At 37.6% G+C, this 21,116-nt stretch overlaps 1 protein-coding gene across 1 annotated transcript; it reads right to left on the bottom strand.

Moving 5' to 3' along the window:
• Window positions 1-2,457: 2,457 nt before the first annotated feature.
• Window positions 2,458-5,987, bottom strand: LOC140149756 (uncharacterized). The gene is made up of 2 exons (XM_072171809.1): window positions 5,795-5,987; window positions 2,458-3,785 (listed from the first exon to the last, which is right to left on the bottom strand). Exon 2 carries the CDS (start codon window positions 3,781-3,783, stop codon window positions 2,956-2,958), a length of 828 nt encoding a protein of 275 aa, XP_072027910.1. The 5' UTR covers window positions 3,784-3,785; window positions 5,795-5,987; the 3' UTR covers window positions 2,458-2,955.
• Window positions 5,988-21,116: the final 15,129 nt, after the last annotated feature.

The raw sequence follows: 21,116 nt of genomic DNA on the forward strand, positions 1-21,116 counted from the left end.
AGGAGCTTCATAATTTAAATTGTTAACCTTTCAACCAGGAAGTTCCTTATAGTGTTACTTTTCATCTAAAACAAATACCAACAGTAACATATAGATCCATCACTACTGCTTCAAATTTCAAATACTTGTACTTTTTGCAGGAATCACTGATAGTGCCCTTAAAACAGTCCTTTGTGAGTGCAAGAAAGTCATATGCAATAGCTGCCTTTTGCAGTTTAAAATATGAAGCACTCTTTAAGGCGTCAACTCTGCTACTCTGGAGGTAGTGGGGCTTGTTTAGCCCGATCCTGGCGATGTGATGCTATAAAAACTGTAATCTGAGCCAGGTTTTTACAAGCTCAGCGGTGAAAATTCTCATCGCGCGGTGGAAATTTTGGTCCACGAAAAAGTTGAACAATATTTTCAACTTTTTCGCACCGCGCTGCGATATCGCAGCCGTGCATGCTTCTGATTGGCTGCTGGAAAATCAAGGTCAGTATAATGACCTTAAAAGGAGATGTAGACCCCACATGTTTTTATCGCGCGATGCTGTGATATTTGAAAAGCATCGCATTATCGCATCGCGCTGCGAAGTGGGGTCAGGATCTGGCTTTTGAGATCGCTCACGAGACCAACTTTGTTCATGTGATGAACAATAATTTTTAAACTCAGATTTCAAAATCTAACATAAGGCAGCCGTTGCACATACAACTTTCGTACATTTACACGATGTGTTGGCATAGTTTCCAAATATACACCAGGCACAAAAAGAAACTCGTCAGTCATCCTTGCTGTTCAAAAACCTGATAATTTTGGATTATTCTGAAATATACATTTTCTTAAGTGGCCCTTGCTTTCTCATTTGAAACCCTGTTCATGAAAACAGAAAAAAATTGACCAAGATATGCGCCTCCCAACCCTCAAATCCCAAAATCAAAAGTTGCAATTTCAATGATTTTCAATGGGAACACATCAATCGTTGTATTGCACACAAGCACCACGGTCCACTCAATAAAGCACACAATATGTAACAGGCATAATTGAATTGTTAAAATTGCAACTTTAGATTTGGAGGTTTGAGGGTTTGGAGGCGCATATCTTGGTGAATTCTTGCTCTACTTTCACGAACAGGGTGTCAAAATTTAATGAGAAATTAAAATCCAATTCATTTCAGAATAATCCAAAATTACTAACTGACAAGTTTCTTTTTGTGCCGACTTGAATATAACAGACATGTGCATGTGACTAATGAAAACACTAGTCTCATCAAGAATTTGTCTATTAACATCTTTTGAACAGGTTTACACTGGTATGCACATGCAATAAATATTATAAACAAGATGTACAATGTATGTGACCGCAATAAAAGTATCCTTGCAGCATTATTTTCAATGTTGATTCTAATTGAATACCTGAGTGGAAGAAGGGCCCAACTCCATCGAAACTGTTTTTGAGATATTAAGAAAAAACTTAATATTTGGAAAAGTTTTATAGACAGAATGTTTTCATCTTCAGGGAACCTTTAATACATGGCAATACATTATTACATACATTCGAAATTATATATGATGTTTCCATGGCAACGGTACAGGTCTTAATACGAGCTGGAGTTGGGCCCTTCTTCCACTAATATATACTGCAAGCAGTAGTTCCGTAAGCAGATGTGTTATAAATAGCTACAGAAATTTGGTAATTATCTATTAATTACTCAAGTAGAAGCATGTAATATGTTAGCAAGAAAGTTTACTGTACTGAAAAGTAGATTTCATGGTGGAACAAAAATTCCTCTTTAACCCAATATTTGTGGAAGGGCCCAACTCCATGGAGTTGGGCCTTTCTTCCATGAAAACCACGATTAAGGGGTGGGGTATGAACGTTTGGACAGTATTTATTGCGGGACATTAGAGCACATCAGACATATCGAATTGCATTCTAAATACGAAGAATGGCTTTCTGATATCAAATAATTTTGATTTTTGAAATTAGCAATGTAATACACATTTTATGGCAAATCATTAAAATTGATATTTTTGATATTTAACAGTACTCAAGTAAACTTTATAAATCTGATGATTTCTACCTAAAGTGTATGTAGGTGGGATGAAAAGCCGACGATCAATTGTAAATTTTGACCTTTCATATTGAAGATATAGATTTTTTTCCCAAAAAAAAAAAAAAAAATAGGTCTTTTTGGGAAAATAATCCATATCTTCAGTATGAAAGGTCACAATTTTCAATTGATCGTCGGCTTTTCCTCCCAGCTACATGCACTTTAAGACTATATCATTAAATTTATAAAATTTACTTCGAGGACTGTTATATCTCCAAATGTGAAAAATATCAAATTTTAATAATTTGACATAAAATTTGTATTATATCGTGAATTTCATAAAATGAAAATTATTTGATATCAGAAAGACATTCTTCATTCAGAATGCAATTCGATAGGTCTGATGTGCTCTCATGTCCCACAAAAATGCTGTCGAACGCTTCAAAACGCTCATTCCAGTTCCCTTAAGTGTACATGGAAGACTATTTAGAGAGTGGATTTTGGCTCATCTTTCACACATAAGGAAGAACAGTCTGCTGGCAATAACATCCAGGGTCTAACTCATTTTTGTTAAAAATTGGAGTTGGGCCCTTCTTCCACTCAGGTATTCAATTGTTATCAGCAGTGCACGCCTGACGCACTTACAGAATCTGCATGTGTGTTCTTTATCACATTACAGGTCTGTATGTGTCATTTCATGTCGCTTCTTGTTACTAGCACGTCTAAAGCCCTTGTCACAATATCTGCATTTGTGTGGTTTATCACCTGTATGTGTCATTTCATGTTGCTTCTTTTGTACAGCCTGTCTAAAGCCATTGTCACAATATCTGCATTTGTGTGGTTTAACACCTGTGTGTGTCATTTCATGTCGCTTCTTTTTACTAGCCTGGCTAAAGCACTTGTCACAATATCTGCATTTGTGTGGTTTAACCTGTGTGTGTCATTTCATGTTTCTTCTTGCCACCAGCCAGGCTAAAGCACTTGTCACAATATCTGCATTTGTGTGGTTTATCACCTGTGTGTGCCATTTCATGTTGCTTCTTGTTACCAGCCTGGCTAAAGCCCTTGTCACAATATCTGCATTTGTGTGGTTTATCACCTGTATGTGTCATTTCATGTCGCTTCTTTTGTACAGCCTGACTAAAGCACTTGTCACAATATCTGCATTTGTGTGGTTTATCACCTGTGTGCGTCATTTCATGTTCTTTCTTGTTACCAGCCTGGCTAAAGCACTTGTCACAATATCTGCATTTGTGTGGTTTATCACCTGTATGTGTCATTTCATGTCGCTTCTTGTCAGCAGCCTGGGTAAAGCACTTGCCACAATATGTGCATTTGTGTGGTTTGTCACCTGTGTGCATCATTTCATGACGCTTCTTGTGGCCAGCCTGGCTGAAGCACTTGTCACAATATCTGCATTTGTGTGGTTTATCACCTTTGTGTATCATTTCATGTTGCTTCTTGTTGCCAACATGGATAAAGCACTTGTCACAATATCTACATTTGTGTGGTTTATCACCTGTGTGCATCATTTCATGACGCTTCTTGTGGCCAGCCTGGCTGAAGCACTTGTCACAATATCTGCATTTGTGTGGTTTATCACCTGTGTGTGTCATTTCATGTTGCTTCTTGTTGCCAGCCTGGCTAAAACCCTTGTCACAATATCTGCATTTGTGTGGCATATCACTTGTATGTGCCATATCCTGTAGTTCCTTGTTTCCAGCCTGGTTGAATTCCTTGCCTCTGGATCCCATCACTGTAACAATTATAATCAGTTACAAAAATGTTCTACAAAATATCTAATTAGCAAAATGCTCTACGCTACTTGAATGGTGGAGTGTTTCTGTTACTGAATGGTGGAGTCTTTCTGTTACAGCAGTCAAGTTAGCTCAATCGATAAGGCATTCCACTATGGTGCGAGAGGTTGCGGGTCAGTTGAACCAGACTTGTAACGAGTCATGACTCGAGACTCGACTTTTCAAAAATGAAATGACTCGACTCAGATTTTCAAATTTTCCCCATAGAGATTGTACAGTGACTCGACGACTCGACATATACTATTGCAAGAAATGACTTGACTCGACCGTGAAATGACTTGACTCGTTACAACTCTGGTTCAAACCCAGGCAATGGTTAGTACACTCTCGCGTAAAAAAAATTGAGTTAACTTGAAATTCCCCTAGACAAGGAACTTACTGCCAATTGTCTCATTGTAACCCGTACGAAACTCAGGAGCTGATCCTGGTTGCGATGGTCTATTGTGGAATGTCTAGGGTGTGCGCTTCTTAGCTGCAAGTCCCTGTGTTGGTGTTTAATGGTTTATGGAATGGTGTGGGGCCGTAGTGGTCAGCGAAAACCAAAGTGGCTGAGGCTTGTGTATCAACATGTAGGCATTGTGCCTGTGCGTAGCACACTATAAATCACTGCGCTTTTTTTTTTACTTACTGTTCTATTTAATGGTGGGTCAAAGATTCCTGCAATTAAGTCAACTTTCTCCATGCATAAGTAAATTTTATGAAATTTATTAGTGCATGAAGACATTCAAGGGTGTTGGGTCATGAATGTTTTGAAAAAGTAGCATAGCCAGAATTTAAGTGTAAAGGGGCAAAGCCAAATTTTCATCCCCATTTGTCAATATTTTGTCCAAAGTTAAGTCATTTTAAGGACACTTTAGTCTTTGCCATCCCCATTTTATCCCTGAACATTTTCTGTGTGGGAGCAGTTCCCCCTGGCTATACACCCCTGTTTTGGAATACCTATGTGTACATTATTTTTATCACATTATTTGAAGAACCTTTGTCTTAATTCAAACTACAAGCACCCCATATATAAACGATACCACATACATGTACTTGACATTAAATAGCATTGAAAAAATAGTATTATATTCCAGATTAATCCATACAACCCTGGGAGACATGACCAAGTTAATCTTTTATTCAGGGAATGTGAATGTGGGGTTTAATTAAATGGACAAATTCATTTGAAAACTACACCCCCTGTGTGGGAGAGATTAAGGTCATGTCTTCCATAGGGGGTGTATGGATTTCAACTGGAATAGCCCATAAAAAATGGCATAAAACTAACAAGCTGCACTCACTGTTCTACAGACAAATGCAGGTAAATGAGGCATCTATGGTCACTTTGAGATGAATTTTTGTTATATACATCACAATATATCACATTTCATAATGGCATTCAAATTAATAAATAAGTTGCATGCCCACATTGGTACAATTCTAGTTTACCCTGCGCACCCTATTTGTTAGGATTAGGGTTATAATTGTGTGCAGAATTATTCCGCCTAGTGTTCTTTCCATTGTTCGTGACTTCTTGCATATGTACCATGGTACAAAAGTTAACAACACACACCAAAAGACAGTTGTACTTCGTTGCAGAACCTAGGATAAAAAAATCCCATACAAAGACTTCAAGTACAATCCAAACGTAGCAAAATTCTAATCCTTTAGTTATTACTAACTGGCAATAAATTGTGTGCAATTTGAAGGAAAACTGTGCAATTTTTGTCACTCGCACTCGCCTGGGATCAGCGGCACTAAGTACTGAGTATGCACTACGATCAGGAACACTGCATAATTATGCACTCCGATCAGAGGCACTGCATAATCAATGATTATCATGCAACAGCCACTGCAATCAGCAGCACAGAGTCAGCACTGCAAAATTTATGCACCTTAAAAGTAGAACACTTAATATAAGGATTCATACTTTTCGTTTTAGGTTTAGTTTTGATACCAAACTTACCTAGCACCTATTATAATAGTTCTAGCGTTGATGGTTCGCTATACACCCGGGCTATACACTCTCCTTCTTTAAACTGTTTAATATTTTCTTCCTGACTCTTTTCTTCTTGATACAAAGTTCCTTCTGTTTGTTTGTGCCACTGTTAATCACAACTGGTAAGTGGTATGAGATGACTCCTCAGCGATTCTGTGTATTTCTGTTGGAATAGAATGTAATATAGCAAGGTTTGTTACCAACACAGTGGATCAAGGCTGGGACTCCCACACTTTTAACTAATTGGATTTGTATAATCTAGGTAACATATGACATGGTATTGTTTGGGGTATTATGATATACAGCGGCAGCGGAACGATTTTGAAAGTGTGGGGCAGTCAGGGTGATGTAAAAATCGAAATAATGGCCGCAAAAGCATGACGCAGGGGGTGTTTGAGGGGGAAACTTTTGCAAAATGAAGGCCCAATTGAAACCATTTGATGGACTACTTTTGGTACTATTATTGTGTACAATTGAAGCCATTTTGTGCATCATTTTTACACTTTAAGAATGATTTGATTCTTTATGTTCACCCAGACATGTTACACACAGCACATTATGGGTTGAAAGTGGGAGGCCAGGCCCCCTAAACCCCATGTATACAGCTAATTTGGTTGTACAGTTACACAATCACGTGACCAAACATGCATGTTTAAGCAGCTCAAATGCTCAAAGTTCATTAGTCTTTGGGACAATGGCAGCGGAAACATTAAAATTTAGGGGGGTCAGGGACAAGCATATTTTGTTTCTGTTTTACTAGACTTTTTGTGCACAAAAAACTTAATTTCAGACTATTTTAGCCCCAAATGAAGGTATGTTTTGCTATTTGATGGGTCAGTGCGTGTAAAGCAAAGCGCACAAAATTTTGCAATTCTACCCTATTTGGGCCCAAAAGGTATTTTTTGTGCTAAAAAGGAAGATGCACAGGACAATTATTGCTTATTTTGTTCTATTATTATTTTTAGGGGATATCCCCCTTGCCAAAATGTAGGGGGGGGACGTGTGTCTATCCCCCCTCTTCCGCAGCCTATGCTTTGGGAGACAGCATAGTATGAACCTTGGTGTGTGCCAAGTCTGAGCTGGACACTTAAAAGTAACATTCAATATCTAAAAGTTTTTGGTTCAAATTGCTTGGGGAATTAGTCAAGGTTAAAATTTATCCATGTAAATTCAGTTCTGTCTGTCATCAAAGTAACAGGTGCATTGTCCGGGGGCACTCAACAAAGTGACGGGTATGTGCCTACCGGAGTCACGAAGTAGGGACCTATCGGGTCCAAAACGTTATTTTAAAAAAAGGGGGGGTCATTGGGTACAAACAAAACAAGGCGGTTCTCGAACCACAAGTCTCGCCTGCTTTTGTGACCACCTGCTTTTGCGATTACTTTTGGTAGAGGTAAATGAATTTGGTGGTTATCGGCTGGGCACGATTATCTGCCTGATATTTGACCTCAGATGACCTTGAAATGACCTTCCAAAATTGGGCTTTAAATGTTGACTGTACCCACCAAGTTTCATGCCCATACAACAGTTTTACTCATTTGACCTCAGATGACCCCTAGTGACCTCGAAATGACCTTCCAAAAATTTGGCTTTAAATGTTGACTGTACCCACCAAGTTTCATGCCCGTACAACAGTTTTTACTAATTTGACCTCAGATGACCCCTGGTGACCTTGAAATGACCTTCCAAAAATTTGGCTTTAAATGTTGACTGTACCCACCAAGTTTCATGCCCGTACAACAGTTTTTACTAATTTGACCTCAGATGACCCCTGGTGACCTTGAAATGACCTTCCAAAAATTTGGCTTTAAATGTTGACTGTACCCACCAAGTTTAATGCCCGTACAACAGTTTTTACTAATTTGACCTCAGATGACCCCTGGTGACCTTGAAATGACCTTCCAAAAATTTGGCTTTAAATGTTGACTGTACCCACCAAGTTTTCATGCCCATACGACAGTTGTTACTAAATTGACCTCAGATGACCCCTGGTGACCCCAAAATAACCTTCCAAAAATTTTCCTCTAAATGTTGACTGGACCCACCAAGTTTCATGCCCATATGACAGTTTTTACTAAATTGACCTCAGATGACCCCTGGTGACCTTGAAATGACCTTCCAAAAATTTGGCTTTAAATGTTGACTGTACCAACCAAGTTTCATGCCCATACGACAGTTTTTACTAATTTGAGCTCAGATGACCCCTACATGACCTCAGTGACCTTGACCCACTAACCAATACAAACCGGTTCTGTCTCGGGTCAAGATGCACCCACCCACCAAGTTTGAGGAACGTGCGACTCATCGTCTCCGAGAAAATAGGCGGAAGGCAAACTTTAACCAAAACTTTAACCAAATTTGTCACATACACACACACATACACACACCCCTACATACGGAAAAGTGATTATATAGTCTCCTGCCTTATCAGGCGAGACAATAAAAAAGGGGGTCATTGGGTATAATACTTTGAAAAAAAAGGGGTCATTGGGTAGAAACAATTTTTTGGGGGACACTCAACTTTAGAAGTGACGGGTATGTGCCTACCGGAGTCGCAAAGTAGGGACCTATCGAGTCCAAAACGTTATTTAAAAAGGGGGTCATTGGGTACAAGCAAAATAAAAAAGGGGGTCATTGGGTATAAGATTTCAAAAAACGGGTCATCGGGTAGAAAATTTTTGAAAAAATGGAGCAAAATTCTATTTTCTTGTTTCGAATTTTCCAAATTTCCAACACAAATTTGTTGAAATATTGGAGAATTTGAAAGTTTCAGCATTATTTTGTGGCATTTTGATGATGCTATTCTAGAAAATAGAGGGTCGTTGGGGTAGCCGCAACTAAAAAAAGGGGGGTCATCGGGTATGACTTTAAAAAAAAGGGGGTCATCGGGTATAGTCGACTTCAAAAGAGAGGGCCTATTTACAGGCACATACCGTCACTTGAGTTGAGTCCCCCCTCGGTCTTGTCAGTTCTTCTGTGGAGAACTGGCCAAGCAGGGCTTTATATTTTTCATGCTAACCAAGGGACACTGCACAGTGTCAACACCCTGTATTATAAATATTTTTTTCCATACAGCTCAATACTCCGTTGAAATCAATATTCTATTATTGACACAGATAAAGAAAGTTACATATGCATTGTGTTATAGGACGTGCACCTGGAACTTAACTAAATGGGCTAAACGCGTTCCTTTATACCTATAAAGTATAATTGTCATTCTCAAAATTAAATATATCTGAATTTTTACGTTGGATTTCAAATTTTTTACATTAAAAATGCAGTAAAAGATATCCACAGCAAGCTGCAAGGCCCCGCTAATTAGTGTACTGCTTTTCGAGTGAGTGTACTGGAAACAAAACCCTGGTTTTACCTGAGAACAAATTTTTTTCTTGTAATAGAAACATATGGGGTACTAGAGCATGTACAAATCGTAATAATGTGTAGAATATAGAAACGCTGTGGTATCTCATATGATAGTCATGGTATGCTTAGCCTGAGTCGCTCGGCCTATCTCGAACAAAATCGCGATGCGTAGCTGTTAAAAAAATAAGAGGATTCGCTGTACTATCATGGCAATTTTAACACAAAGATATAGGGATGATGACGATGTGCACTGATAACCTTAATTTAAAGTGAGATGAACTAACTCATCTGTTTATCAAAACCTAATCTAAGTATCTAAGTAATCTAAACAATCAAAACCTAATCTAATTAAGAACTAATTAACATGCATTCATGTCAATTAAGCAACAATAAAAAATTAAAATAATAATCAAGAGGAACAAGGAATGCATGATTCAACGTACTCTTGTGAGACATCTGAATTCTGAAATACACACTTAAAATTGTCTCTGGTGTGCATGATTTGAACATAAATCAATCAAACAAGAAATATCATAAAATGATAACTTTGGTTTCTTATGCTTAAAACTAAATATAACATGTAAACACAAAACATAACAAACTAGTGGCAAATGGTGGTCATAGACCACAAACCTAGCTGGGGCGTGTTGGTGTTGTGGAGGTATCTGACCCCTGCAAAATGTTCCCCTGGTCATGAGGTTTGTTGTCACCGAGTTTGAGTCCCGTGATTTCTTACAGATGTTCAGAAAATGCTATTTTAAGATTTGACCCCAGATGACCTTTAACCTGACCCCTACAAAATGTTCCAAAAATGTTCCCCTGTTCATCTAGTTTGTTGTCACCGAGTTTGAGCCCGACACCTTATAGATGTCCAGAAAATTCATTTCTAAGATTTGACCTCTGTATGACCTTTGCCCTGACCTCTGCAAAATGTTCCCCTGTTCATGAGATTTGTTGTCACTGAGTTTGAGCCCCAAAACCCTTACAGATATCCAGAAAATGAAATTATAAGATTTGAACCCATATAACCTTTGACTTGACCCATGCAAAGTGTTCCCCTGATCATTAAGTTTGTTGTCACCAAGTTTGAGCCCCATACCCCTTACAGATGTCCAGGAAATGCATTTCTAAAATTTGACCTCTGCATGACCTTTGACCTGACCCCTGCAAAATGGTCCCCTGGTCATGAGATTTGTTGTCACCGAGTTTGAGCCCCATACCCCTTACAGATGTCCAATTCTGTATGCAAGTTATAGGCGTGTAGTATAGCCGATGCATATATGCAAATGACATCATTGTACTATATAATATGTGGTAGAAGAAGCATTTTGAAGGTATTTGGTTAAATACCAGAAATGCCCCATTAATGACCTTTGACCCCAATTCTGTTTAGACTATGGGCACTGGACATAGCCGATACATATGTGCAAGTTACGTAATTGTAGGGTGTAACATGTAGGAGAAGAAGAAGCATTTTGAAGTTTGTTGGCAGAAGAAAGAAAGAAGAATCGGAGAGCATTACAGTACCTAGCTGGGGGGTGTAAACCCCCAGCTAGGTAACAAAAACATAAAATGGTACCAATATTGGCAAACATAATTTGGGGGTGCTTTAGGGCCAAACACAGTTTAATTTGTTTTGAAAAGTTGCAGTCAAAACTTAGTAGAGCTGTAATAAGTCTACACTTAGGCATATAATATAGCCTTAACTGTGTAAGTCTGCACATAGAGTTTAACCTTTTCCACAAAATGGGTGTATCCTTCGTGTAAGAGAATACCAAACAAATCCCAACTCGAATCCTAACCCTAATCCTACCCTAACCCCTAAATCCTAACTCTAATTGTCTGTGGTGTGCATGATTTGAACATAAATCAAACAAGAAATATCATAACTGGTAACTTTGCTTTCATGTGCTTACAACTAAATATAACACATAAACACAAAACATATCATGCCCGTATTTTGGGCTTTGGGGGCGCCAGCCCCCCGGGCAGGCCTCCAGAAAATTTTCTGCTGTCTGGGAACTTAATGATAAGTGCTGGAAATTTTCTGTGAAATAACTGAAATAGGCCTATGTGCGCGTAGCGGACATCACGAGCGCGAAGTCCTAACGGCCGGGGTCCAGGGCCCGCTTAAGGGCCCTTGAAGCTCTCAGGGTTTAGATGCTCTCTCGTGCAATCTGAGCCTTATTTTGGAACAGTTTTCTATAAAAATTTACATCCTTTTTCACAAAAAAACACAACTTAAAATTTCAAAGTATTACTGTCAAAACTCACAAATTTCCAACAATGTTGTCATTTTTTTTGTCGCAAGTCGTAGTACATATATATAGTAATAAGTATATGATTGATCACAGGTATAATCACATCTAGGGCTCAACCGATTATTGGATGTCGGATGTCGGTAAAAAAAATTCAAAAAACAATTTTTTATTTATTTTTTAACATTTTTTTAGAAGTACAGTATTCTGCAACTTTGAAGAACCACTGGTCCTATTCTGAAGGGCTAGGATTATTCACAGATAATTTGAGAAAAAAAAATGGAAAAAAATTACAGTTTGTTATCCTTAATATGCAAACCATTAACTTGTGTTTACCTCTTCATCTAGCACATATTATAAATGCATGGAAAACCAATACATCTATAATATGTGATAGATGAAGAAATAAACATTAGTTAATGGTTTGCATATATACAGGACGAACTGTAATTTTTTTCTGATTTTTTTAAAATTAACTGTGAATGATCCTGAACTTTCATAGGTCCAGTGGTTCTCCAAGGTCGCCGAAAACTTTGGAAAAAGTTTTTTTTGGTTTTTTTGCACTTTGTTTTCTGTGACATCTGTGACCTTTCTGGGAACGCTGCCTCCCTGCTGGTTTTTGGAGGCCTGCCCCGGGTCAAAGTAGGGGCGGCAAAAAGCGAAGGGCAGCAAAAACAGGGCGGCAAAAATGAAGGGGCGGCAAAAATGAAGGGTGGCGGCAAAACGAATTAGCAAAGAAAAAAGGGCGCCAAAAATTGAAAAAGCATAAAAAATTTTGAAAAAAGTTTGCTTTTGGGACGCTAGCGCCTAAAATCCTTTTTTTTATTTTTTATTTGCTCTTCACTTTTTCAAACGACCATGAAAAAAATTGGGTCAACCTTTTCGGGCTGTTAAGGAAGGGCGGCAAAATTGTTTCTTCTTCAGCCCCGGGGTTAGGGCGGCCACGGTACGCCACTGCATATAACATATAAAATAAACAAAAACATAAAAAAATTGGGAGTGCTTTAATAGACACATTTAGGCCAAACACAGTTTAATTTGTTTTGAAAAATTGCAGTCAAACTTACAAATGTAGAACTGATTATGTTCCACAAAATATGTTAAAAAGATAAACAAAACATCATATGGATTCAGTACAGAAAGAGCTCAAGAATATTCTAATGATCATGTTTTGCAAATGACATGCATGTTGTTGATCAATATGGTCTAATTTTGTTCCTAAAAGTCCACATGTCTAAATCTTTGGTCATTTAAAACAATATTAATCTAAGGTTCAAATTTACTGAACCTCAAGTGATATCATGCAGAAAGCATTTAAAACATAAAACAATTGGTATATTCCAAGAAGTAAAACATATTTTGCCCGGGGCACATCCCTGCCATTACAGATAGGGAGTGCCCCCCCCCCCCCCCCGGGATTTTGGTATAAAACATATTTTGCCCTATTTAGTTGGCATAGCAACATGCTTTCTAACAGTTTGTACCTTAAAAGTTAATTGGATCAACCATCAATATGACATTGTCATTTGCATTTATACCTTAAACCGCCTGTCAAGTTTTGATTTCATCCCTTATACAACACATGTACTGGTCTGGGCTTGCTCACACCACTTGGATGGATGCAGCAATATACTTGTACAGGGTACACAATTTGCCCAGGACAATTTGTGCGTGGCTGGTATGAATGTGTACTATTTTAAAAGCATGGTGACTTTTAAGAGCAATCATTTGGATAACATGGTGAAAATACTAGTAATATGCAAGTAAACATGCAATATACCAATAAACAAATACATGAATAAACAAAATTTGACACTTGCACTGGAACTGGAAATGTCAAACAATAGGCCTAAACATACATAATCAAATCACAAAATATGAACTGGAGATCGAATGACTATCTGAACATTATAAAAAATGACACAAAGTAGAGTTGTAAAGCAGCTATCTCTTTGTTAAAAGTTTGGTACATCCACTGAGATACATAAACTGAACATTTAATATCTCAACTTCCTTCTGATTTATTTATAGAGCTTCACAACTAAGTCTTAAATACTCGAAACAAATATTGAGAGCTCAAATTTGGATGAAATACATAAGTTTTTTAGAATTAAAACACAGAAATTGAATGAACACAGAAATATTATCAGCAGAAAAACCACAAGGATAATCCAACATACCTGTACATGATGAGAAGACATGGAAATGAACCTGTTGATGTGGGCAGGGAAGTGAGTAGGTGAGTTGTGAGGGAAGGTCAGGGTCAATTAGGAGGTCATCCTTGGGTTTGGGCTGATTCATTTACACTTAGAGGGGAGTCAAATGCAACCTGCTATAGGCCTATACATTTAGAATTTCCACAACATTATTTTTCACATTGATATGTTAATTTTAAGAAATATCCCAAAACCTTTCAAATAGAGTATACTGGTTAGCATCAACTACAAACTCAGGAGCATATACAGCACTTCCGCAACCAGGGGGGCGCGAATTTCTTGGTGAGCTAAGAAAGGATCATGAAATGTATAAGGGGTGGTGCAATAATTATGTGTACCCCCGGGAAGATTTTTTGGCAGGCCAGAAGGGGGGCAAGCATTTTTTGGCAGGTCAAAAGGGGGGGGTCAGGCGATTTTTGGCAGGTCGAAAGGGGGGCAAGCAATTTTTGGCACAGATATTTTGGGTACCGTTTCTACATTACGCCCTAAAAAGGCATAGGAAAATATTAGGAACACATTCAAATATGCAAAATTTCCTGCTCGCTGCGCTCGCATTATATGATAAGACAATTTAACTTTTTTGAGGTTTTAAATTCGGGTTCCCCAAAATCTTGCATGTGTAAGGGGGGCAAAGATTTTTTGGCACGTCAAAAGGGGGGGCAAAGGTTTTTTGGCACGTCGAAAGGGGGGGGGGGCAAAGATTTTTTGGCATGGCCAAAGGGGGGGCAAGCGTTTTTGGCAGACCATTTTGAGAATTCACCCCCCCCAGGGGTACACATAATTATTGCACCACCCCTAAGGGACCGCTCACAAACACTTGTTAGGGGGGACAAATTCGAATGAATTATAGGGGGAAATTATAGGGGGGGCAAAGATTTTTTCGCAGGCCAAAAGGGGGGGGGGGGCAAGCATTTTTCAAATATGCAAGATTTTCTGCTCGCTGCACTCACATACATGATAAGACGATTTAAGGTTTTTAAGTTCCCCAAAATCTTGCATGTGTAAGGGGAGGGAGGGGGCAAAGGTTTTTGGCACATCAACAGGGGGGGCAAAGATTTTTTGGCACAGCCAAAGGGAGGGGGGGGGGACAAGCGATTTTTGACAGACTATTTTGAGAATTCACCACCCTGGCCCTGGGGTACACATAATTATTGCACCACCCCTAAATTTGCCTTTATTAAATGCTAAAATGGTATTTTCTTCGGAAGAGGGGGGTCATGAATATGTTGGTGACCGGAGTCAATTTTTATGACCCCCACCCCCCACACATATTGACAACAAATTATTAATTGCTGGAACTAAGGCGCAGAGCGCGCCAAAACTTTAATGAGAAGAAAGTGTGTTGAGTGCATTAAAATTTTGGTCTATAAATTGTATGCCCCCCTTCCGAAGAAAATGACAGCCCCCTTACATGCACACAGGCATTTCCCTTCTCTTTTTCTCCAATTTCTTTTTTGGATACCCGGGGGCATGCACCCATTTAAAAAGGGACCTGTATATGCTACTGAAACAAGGGAGTTGGGCACTCATCTATAAAAGTTGTAAGCAATGTCTATCTTTGTTTAGACTGCTCCATTTGAATTTCATACACCCTCTGAGAATGTTTCAATCTGAATCTTCCATTGAGGGAGAGTGAGTTTCAAATGGAGCTGCTAATGTGTACTAGTACATTCGCTATGAAATTCATACTCCCCCTGTAGGAGATACTTCCAAAATCTTCTCCAGGGGTAGTGTGGGTTTCAAATGGAATAGCCCAATGTGAGGTAGAAACACAACACAGATATGTTACAATGGAAACACACTGTCCACACACCTTTAAATGGAATAGCCAATGTGAGGTAGAAACACAACACAGATATGTTACAATGGAAACACACTGTCCACACACCTTTAAATGGAATAGCCCAATGTGAGGTAGAAACACAACACAGATATGTTACAATGGAAACACACTGTCCACACACCTTTAAATGGAATAGCCAATGTGAGGTAGAAACACAACACAGATATGTTACAATGGAAACACACTGTCCACACACCTTTAAATGGAATAGCCCAATGTGAGGTAGAAACACAACACAGATATGTTACAATAGAAACACACTGTCCACACACCTTTAAATGGAATAGCCAATGTGAGGTAGAAACACAACACAGATATGTTACAATGGAAACACACTGTCCACACACCTTTAAATGGAATATCCCAATGTGAGGTAGAAACACAACACAGATATATGTTACAATGGAATCACACTGTCCACACACCTTTAAATGGAATAGCCAATGTGAGGTAGAAACACAACACAGATATATGTTACAATGGAATCACACTGTCCACACACCTTTAAATGGAATAGCCAATGTGAGGTAGAAACACAACACAGATATATGTTACAATGGAATCACACTGTCCACACACCTTTAAATGGAATAGCCCAATGTGAGGTAGAAACACAACACAGATATATGTTACAATGGAATCACACTGTCCACACACCTTTAAATGGAATAGCCAATGTGAGGTAGAAACACAACACAGATATATGTTACAATGGAATCACACTGTCCACACACCTTTAAATGGAATATCCCAATGTGAGGTAGAAACACAACACAGATATATGTTACAATGGAATCACACTGTCCACACACCTTTAAATGGAATAGCCAATGTGAGGTAGAAACACAACACAGATATATGTTACAATGGAATCACACTGTCCACACACCTTTAAATGGAATAGCCAATGTAAGGTAGAAACACAACACAGATATATGTTACAATGGAATCACACTGTCCACACACCTTTAAATAGAATGAATTATCATACAATTCAAACATAGACCTTTAATATGCACCAGCTAAAACATATTACATTGATCTGGATGGACAAGTATGTCAGTATCTACCAATTTAAAAGTTGGTTTACAGCTGGTAAAATTATTTTGTGTTAAACTTAATTTGCTACTTTGGGTACATAAGAGCTTAAAATAAGAAGGGCCACCGGGCAAAAAGCCTTTGAAAATCATCCTCCCCCTCCCCTGGCAGGCCCACATGACATGTAGAATCACATTGATATCATGACTCAATGGTGACTTGATCAATGGCATTACCTGTTGTCAATTTTCAAATCTGCAGTGTTTAATACAAAAAGGGACCTGTGTTATTTGAGCTTGGCCCATGAAAATTGACGAGGGCCCATTAATATAGATCCCGGGTTATAGATGTCAAACCCAAGGGCCTGAATGCTCTTGAAGATTTTGCCTTATTTCAAGCACTTAATGCCCACTTGTTCCAGCGATCATAACTTTGAACACATTGATTTTAACCAATCAAATTGATGAATGTAAAAAGAATTTTACTATCTCCTTGATGATCAGGCCTGCACACAGAATTTTTTTGGGGTGCAGATTTTTAGTGGACCCCCCTGTGTATGGGCCCAAGTATTGATACTGGACTTGTGTAAAAACAAACCGGTATTGTTGAGCAAACGATTGATCATTGAATGAAATTTGGTACAAATTTGAAGGAAAAAAAAACCTTTTAAGGTGAACTGGTAATAAAACAGGTACATATGAAATTACATATCTTTCTGGAAAGAAAATAACACAAAGAATAAAACTGTGTAACTTGAAAATTTTGAAAAAATAACAAACATTTTGTGAAAATCACAAACACCTATAGTTACTTGTTATAAAATCTACATAATCTATTCTAGAGTAACATTAAAAACTGTTAAAATATGTATTTCCAACCCTGGCCATAATTTTACAACCACACAAGAAAAAGTACCGTAATGATTCGCCTAATGACGCTATTGGGCTCTCTTGACATAAAGTTGAATTTTATGCACAACCTGAAAGTGCCCTCCCGCAAAATTCCCACCAGCAAAATAAGGGCCTGGAACCTTGTTTGTATTTCAGATAGAGGAGGTAGCTCTCTAGATTTACCCCAAGGCAAAGGAGCCCAAATGCGCCATTATTCGAGTCTTCACAGAAGGAGACCAAAAAAAAACCACACTGTTTTATGGGAGGGTGGATTTTTGAAGTAGAGTCAGGATTTTTATAATTTTTTTTTCTGGAGGCTAAAATGACCATAAAAAATCACTGAAAGCTTGTAAAATTTGGCAAAAATTTGATGTTTCTTTTTGCAAACATATTTTGAAATATGAATTTTGTCAGGTTTTGTCTTAATGCTTTCACGTTTCCCATTTTGATGGTTTAATTTTAGCATATTTTTTATGCCTTTTGCATTTTCCAAAAATGCAGAAATCTAAACTTGATTGTGTTCTGGGCCAGAGTTGTGGTAATTATCAAAATAATGATTGTCCTTACATAACACTTTTAATTTTAAGGTCAAACTGTGATTAGGCTAAAATACTAGTAAACACAACACTACTCCCAATTCCAGAAAAATATGGCCCTAAATGTTAGAATGAAAGAATATTATCCGGTTTTGCCAAATGAAACATAGCTATAAACCCTAATCCTGCAGTTATAGTTCTAACTTAGTTCTAACTGGAAGAAAAGTCCAAATATTTAATATTTGGACAATTTTCGGAAATCAAGGCCACAAACATGGGTGTTTTTTGTATGTTGTACCAATAAAGACAGGTTAAATGCATTCTATTTTTTAGAAAACACATAATTTTCTAATATCTTTTATTTAAAAAAAAAATACACATGTATCCCAATTAACATAATATAATAAAATTATGAGAAAACTCTATTTGCGTATACTCAAGAATGTGAGTGCTTTGACTGTTTTTGTGTTTTGTGACTGCAATTGTTAAGATTTCTAGATTTGTACATTTTTGGCCCATTTTCATTCAAATTGTAAAAACATTTATTGCCAGTTTGTACTAACCATTAGGATTAGGATTTAGCTATGTTTCATTTGGCAAAACAGGATATATTTTTATCCAAAAGAATTAGAACTGCATTTTTCTGGAATTTGGAGTAAATGCATTTATATCTTACATAACAAAAGCACCAAAGTACTGTAAACAACTACAAGTACAAATGTATGCAATATAAGAGGTCTAGGACTGAGGTAATAGAAAAGACATTGACAGCCACACATGCTCACCAATTTTACAAGGTTTGGATTTAGGGTTATGTCTTTAAAATTAAGCCACGCATCGTATGCATAAATGTTAAGATTTGCTGAGAGGGTACCCTCAATTTGTTTTACTTTTTCTGATATTGACTCAATTATGCATTGTAATTAATTTACTTTATAATGATGACCTGCTAAACAAGACCCTAAAGTGCTGTATTATTTTGTGAGTAAAATCGATTAGATCTCGGGATCGTAAGATTTGATGCAGCCAATCAGATCTGCAGATACACACTTTCACGATCTGGTGCTGCCATGAGGGTTTTTCTGTCATATATTACCTTATTTGGTCAGCTTAAAATTAAACGGGCACATATCTGATAGTGAAAACTATAAAAAAATTTCCAGAAACCTTAAAATATTAATTTTGTTGTGGTAGAGCAGTATTGTCAAATAATGTATTAATTCCATTAACCACCATGGCCCTAGAAGTGCCCAACCAGAAACTTTTCTACACATGGCCACCATCAATGTGTGCATTCAACTACACATGGATCAAACACAGAACATAAAATCCAGCATACTTTAATTTGGGCCATTTATTACATGCAATTATGTAAACAATGTAAAAAATAAGCGCCCATCCAAAATGACTTTGTTAACACCCTGGGCAGTGAGCGGACAATGCGGTTAATGGAATGAATGTACAGTACATGTAAATACGATAATACATATATAAATGAAGTCAATCCTTTAAAACGAAATAAGAAATCCACAGATATTTATATACAGTGGAACCTCGCTGAATGATTTGCAAAATCCGCTGAATCCAAAAAAATCAAACATTTTGCATTTCTTGTATAAATGCGTATATGCTAACATACCGTGCAAGTGATAAGGCCAGTAACTACCTTAAAGACATAATGTATGATCTTTTAATATGAGTGGTCATTTTTTTTCAAACATGATTTTTTTGTCATTAATATTTATAATGTTTACACATGTCCCAACTCACACCTTATTTGATTTCAGTAGCCAAATTCATTGTGTTTTTAGGACAACATAGCAAGTTTGGATAAAAGTCATTATTTTTTTTAATTCCCCTATAGAATACCACAGTTAAGCAGCTAAGTGAATTTTCTTTCATTTTACCTCATTAGTTTAGCTTAGAATTACCACCAAACTCTTGACATTTTTTACTACTATTTTATAATATTTGGCAAAGAATAACATTTGACCAAAATCATATATAACGGCTTTAAGGATAAACAAGGCATTGAAAGGAGCTTCATATAATTTGTTAACCTTTCAACCAGGAAGTTTTCTTCCTTCCTTGTGTTACTTTTTCATCTAAAAACAAATACCTACATGTAAAGTAACCTATCCATCACTACTGCTTCAAATTTCAAATATTTGTACTTTGTTGCAAGAAACGCAGACAGCGCCCTTAAGACATAGTTCTTCATTTATATGAGTGCAAGAAAGTCATATGCAATAGCTGCCTTTTGCTGTTTAAAATATGTAGCACTGTTAAGGCTACTCTGGAGGTAGTGGGGCTTGTTTTAGATCGCCCCCTGGACCAACTTTGTTCACTGAATGCAAGTAAGTCACATATGCAATATCTGCATTTTGCCGTGTACGATATGTAGCATTCTTAAACACTTGAGAACGTTCCTGCAATCTTATTGGTTCTTACCCAGCTTTACCCGTGTGATATGACACGATATCACACGGGTCAGCGCTGTAAAGCCAACGCGATCGCATACTCGCTATTTGGACCAATCGGAGGCGCACAGCAACAACGGGACTGGTCGATTTTAAGCCCTAGGTAATTCCTTGCAAAATGTAGATTTAATTTGATTAAAATTAGTATAATGTTTTTATTTTAATTGAAGTGTTTAAGAATGAGAATAAAGGTATTGTTTTAGACGCTGCGTGCATCTATCGTCTCATATAACAGGCGACATCATTATTTTTGGCGTAAAACAACTCGGCTTCGCCTCGTTGTTTTACTTAAAATAATGATGTCGCCCGTGTTATATGAGTCGATAGATGCACTCCAGGGGCTAAAAACAATACCTTTATTCTCTAACTCTTTAAGGCATCAACTCTGCTACTCTGTAGGTAGTGGGACATGTTTGAGATCACTCCCTAGACCAACTTTGTTCACGTGATGAACAATTTTAAACTCAATGCCGTAATGAGATTAACATTTTTGTTTCTGGAATCCTCTACAAATGATATTTCAAAATCTAACATACAACTTTTTTACATTCACACGATGAGTTGGCATAATTTCCAATATACATATATTAACAGGAATGTGCATGATGTGACTAATTAATGAAAACACTTGTGTTATCAAGAATTTGTGTTATCAACTTTTGAGT

The sequence above is a fragment of the Amphiura filiformis genome, chromosome 4 (genome assembly GCF_039555335.1).
Source record: "Amphiura filiformis chromosome 4, Afil_fr2py, whole genome shotgun sequence".
Lineage (NCBI taxonomy): Eukaryota > Metazoa > Echinodermata > Ophiuroidea > Amphilepidida > Amphiuridae > Amphiura > Amphiura filiformis.

Excerpts from the sequence above, each read along its gene's own strand:
- LOC140149756 (XM_072171809.1), bottom strand. The coding sequence starts at position 3,783 with ATGGGATCCAGAGGCAAGGAATTCAACCAGGCTGGAAACAAGGAACTA.